At 56.2% G+C, this 4,514-nt stretch overlaps 1 protein-coding gene across 1 annotated transcript in view; it reads left to right on the top strand.

The window, feature by feature from the left end:
• Positions 1–4,514, top strand: part of SPATC1 (spermatogenesis and centriole associated 1) — a 21,441-nt gene that overhangs the window by 12,184 nt on the left and 4,743 nt on the right. Inside the window, 4 exon segments of the mRNA XM_044914317.1 lie at positions 1–358; positions 466–789; positions 792–965; positions 1,087–1,226. The exon segment at positions 1–358 is cut by the window's left edge and continues 314 nt beyond it. Of these exon segments, the coding sequence (XP_044770252.1) occupies positions 1–358; positions 466–789; positions 792–965; positions 1,087–1,226 (996 nt within the window).

Consider the following 4,514-nt stretch of genomic DNA (forward strand, 5'->3'; position numbering starts at 1 on the left):
CTGACCAGCTCCCTGGGTCTGCCTTCAACTGGCCCCCTGAGCAGCCACCTGACTGGCCCCATGGCAGTGTCCCCGGGGGGCACACTGACCAGCTCCCTGGGTCTGCCCTCAACTGGCCCCCTGACTCCAAGCAGCCCCCTGATGGCCCCTATGACAGGCACAGTGGCCGTCTCTCTGAGCAGCCCCCTGCTCACCTCCATGGCTGCTCCTCTAGGTGTTTCTCAGAACCTTCTGGCCAACCCCATGAGCAATCTGGTGCTGTCGGAGGCCCCGAGGGTGCGGCTGTCAGAGCCGCTCCGAGGATGCCCCTCCAGACCCCATCCCTCAGCTGGAGCAGGGCCTGCCACCACCACCAAAGGTAACTGGCTCAGGGGGAGGGACAACAGCCCCCCTCCCCACCACCAGGCCAGTCCTTGGTCCTGCTCTGATCCTACTTCTCTCCTTTCTGCCCCACCATGTCACTAGTCCCAATCTCCACTGAGCATCCCCAGCTGACCCAGGACCTGGAGCCCTTCAGCATGACGTTTGTGGGCTCACCCATCCAGGCCTCCACCCCTATCGGGACTAGGGGCACGCCTGGCCCCATCACCACCTTTTCCTACAGCAGCTCAGACGCCCAGACCCAGCCCAGTGCCCCTAAGGGACAAGCAGTTCCTGTATCTGTCCCCACCACCCCACCTGTCTCTCCAACTGCCACAGTCCTCGTCCCTATCCCTACTCCCGCCCCCCAAGCTACCACCAACTACACCCCCTCGAGCACCACCCACACTGTCCAGTGCCCCCCCCCCCCCCCCCCCACTCCCCTCCACGAAACCCCCACTCCCCGCCCCGAACCTCATCCTCCCCGGCTACAGTCAACGACACCCGGGGTCCACGTGGCGCAGAGACATCTCGGAAAAGCATCCTAGAGTTGGAACGGAAGCTAGCCCACCGAAAGACCAGCAAGTTCCCTGAGAGCCCCCGAGGTCAGTGACACAAGGTCAACACGGGGGGGTCTCCCCTGATGCCCTTGTGGACCTCCCTGGCACTAGCCTGGGCTGCTGACCATGACCACTGACCACTCCTTCCACCCCTTGCTTTCCCCAGAGTCAAAGCAGCTAGTCTGGGAGAGGCTGGTGGGGGAGATCGCCTTCCAGCTGGACCGCAGGATCCTGTCCAGCATCTTCCCTGAGCGCGTGCGTCTCTACGGCTTCACTGTCTCCAACATTCCAGAGAAGATCATCCAGGTGTGTGGCGCCCATCTCCCACTCAGAGGGTCTGCCCCTTCCACCTGTCAGGGATGGGAAGCATGCTGGCCTTGGAGGAGCTGCTGGGAGACCCTGCCCTCCAGCCTGGCCAAGCACATCAGAATCCGAGGACCCCCTAGGATGGAGGAAGCACGGTGTTCAGTCCAAGTGGCCAGGGGGTGTCCAGGGCATCTGGCATCAGGAGCCTGTGGCCTTAGCCATATGGCTTCCCCAGAGGACAGGGCAGGGGAGGGTCCTGAGCATGGTCAGGCCTGCACTCTCCTCCTCTGCCACTGCAATGGTCTCCATATGGCCAGCCCTCACTCCCAGGGGCCCTCCCCAGACTAGCAGAGCTGATGCTTTCCCCACCCCGTTGGTACCCTCAAGGGTCACTGGGGAGGCAGGCAAAGGGGAGGCAGGTCCCAGAACCTCTGACCAGCTGGCGGCCTCATGGCCAGGGGCCTCAGGCCCAGGCTCATTCCAGTATATTCTTAGCATGCCATTCACTGAGCTTGCTTCCATTGAGGGACACAGAGGACAATGCTTCCCAAAGGTGCTTGGGCGCGTCTACCTTGCCACCATGCGTGGGAAACTCTCCAAAGCAATGGAGGGGTGGGGCGCAGTCATGGGATATGGGCTGTGCTTGGCTGGATACCCAGAAGCAGCTGTCCAGAATGACGACATGTGTGCCCGTCCCCCACCAATGTGCCAACTCTGGGTGGGACCCCATGCCTCGGGGTGGGGGAGGTGGGCCATCTGGGCCTTCTTTGGGAAATAGCCTTCAGTGCTCCCGGCCACTTTCTCTCAGGCCTCTTTATCTATAGATCATAGACCTGGTGTGTGATCCTCAGGAATAACTTCTATTAGAGTGGGCTCGTTTGTATCCAGGTTTGAGCTTGTCTTTTCCTTTGCTTAGGGTGTCCTTTGGTTGGGTTTTTAATTTTAATGTGGTCAGAATTATCCACTTTTCCTTTATTGCTTGTACTTCTCATGTCTCACTGAAGGCTAGAGCGGTAGAGGGCAAAGGGGAGCTGTCCAGCCCTGCCTCAGTCCTCCCTCCTGGGCCCACATGTGTGGGCTGTTGGGACTGCCCCCTGACCCTCCCCAGCCCACGGTGTCCTCTGCACGGGATGGTGACAGAGCCTGGGCACCTCTCTTCTTCCTGACTGTTTCTGCTCCTCTGGACCCTTCACTCCTCACTCTGAATTTTAGGATCATCCGTCAAGCTCCAGGAAAAACCTAGTTCAAATGTGTAGTTTTGCATTGCCAGGGAAGTTTCCCATCTTCACAATGTTGGTTGTTCCTATGCACCTGCCGTTTCTGTTGCTCATGCTGCAGGCCCACCGTGGTCACGTTTGGTCTGACGATCCTTGACTCACATCCGGGGACCTCGGCCACCACCGCTGTGTCACAAGCGCACATTGGCCATGGCTCTTTAAAAACTGGCAAACAACACAGTGGAAGCACAATATTATGTCTCTAAAATGTTACGTCTGATATCCAACTGGCAGAGATTACATTTAATTATAAGCACAAGTCTAGCTGCCCACGCAGAAATTAGATATTAAGCGGTAAAAGAGGTTTCCTACTGTTTGAGAATGCCCGTTAGAAGGTGATAAAGACCCGTCAACCACTGATGCTGGCCGGCCAAGTCCGCTGATTCCGGCTCCTCTTCACTTGCCCTGAGGGTTAGCGTCTATGCTACAGAATGTAACAGTCACGGCATTAAACGGCAACTCTTGGACAAGAGGCAGGAAGGTGAGAGCGGGATGTATGTAGGGCAATTTTTTCTGGCGTCTTGAGGAAGTCAAGGAGCTCGGCACCCCCTTGGCCCCCCGAGGCACCCCCAGTGCCTCGGCCGCCATCTTGGCAGCCTGGGGGGGTGGGGAGGGGGCTGTGGCTTTCCCCAAACACTCATCTGCTCATTCTGCCCCATGGCCACCATCACCATTTCCAGAGCCACTGGGCCCATTCAGCAATGACCACTGCTGCCAGGGGCCATACACTTGCCACCCAGGCTCCCAAGAAGCAGCCCCACTGCAGCCCACCTGCACAGAAGTTGCCTTCGGGGCTGGGCAAACACTGCCTGGCTTGCCCTCTGGAGAGCCCACTGCAGGTTGATGATGTCTGGTTCCACCTGAGGAGCATAAAGATGCATCCTGCTCTTAAGGCCATCCATCCTGCCTGCTTTGCTGGCCCATTTGCTGGTTCCTATCAGCATCCAATTCTACTTTGCCCAAATTTCTGTTTCCCTTGCTCAGAACATCTTGTTTTTCTGCATGTTGAACCCCAGCCTTGGTTGTTGCTAGAATCCCTCAGTTCTATCCAGACCCACTAAACCTGCTCAAACCTGGTGTCCAAATCTGGCTCATTGGCTTCGTGAATGCCATATAGGTTGATCACTGAAAAGCTTTAATAGAGCCCCATTGCAAGGAGGACTCATTGACTATTTTCAATGAATCTGGCCATCTTTTTTAAAAGTTCACAGTTACCCATGCCATCTTTTAAGCTCAACTAAAAGTTGTCCCAATGCCCCAACCTGTCACTTCTTTTACCCAGTTGCAAAGGCCTTCTGCTGGGGAGCGGGGGTGCTCTCAGCCTCCTGTTCGCTCCCAGTCATGGCAGACCAGGAGTCCAGCCACACCAGTATGAGGGTGGTACCTGGTGGTGTGTCCAGCTGGGTCCTGGTGCCCCTGGCGCTCTCTGGGGCCTCACTCACTGGCCTGCCGACAATGGTTTTGGGTTTTGCCTAACGGTTTGTTTCCAGCTACCGTGCCAAACCCTTTCTCTGGTTCTAATAGCCTGTATATCATCTTGGCTTTACTATGTAGACAATCGTATTGTATACTATTTAACAGAAGCAGACAATAGGGCAACCTCATCCTGTTCCTGACTCGACTAGGAATACACACTTCAAGTCTGCGTTAAGTATGATGTGTGTTCCATGCTTTTTGCCAGATCTTCAAGCCCCAGCTTTTGGCTGCAGATAACAGAAACCACGCTAGCTGGTGTAAACAGAAAGAGATTTCTTATAAATGTTTAGGCGACGACACAAAACTGGCCACAGAAGTCGGTATGGGGTCACAGTCACTGCACTCTGCCGAAAACCCGGGGGCACCTGGCCCCCAGGCATCTGCTTCCACCTGGGCAGAAGCCACAGGGGGAGTCGAAAAGGCTTAAGGCTTTCGGCTTCGGGAAAGAGGCACTAGAACAGAAGCCAGATGACCCGCTTCAGCATCTGCCACATCAGGTTAAGAAGTTCTTCCTCGTCCTCATTTATGGAGAGTT

The sequence above is a fragment of the Neomonachus schauinslandi genome, chromosome 4 (assembly GCF_002201575.2).
Source record: "Neomonachus schauinslandi chromosome 4, ASM220157v2, whole genome shotgun sequence".
Lineage (NCBI taxonomy): Eukaryota > Metazoa > Chordata > Mammalia > Carnivora > Phocidae > Neomonachus > Neomonachus schauinslandi.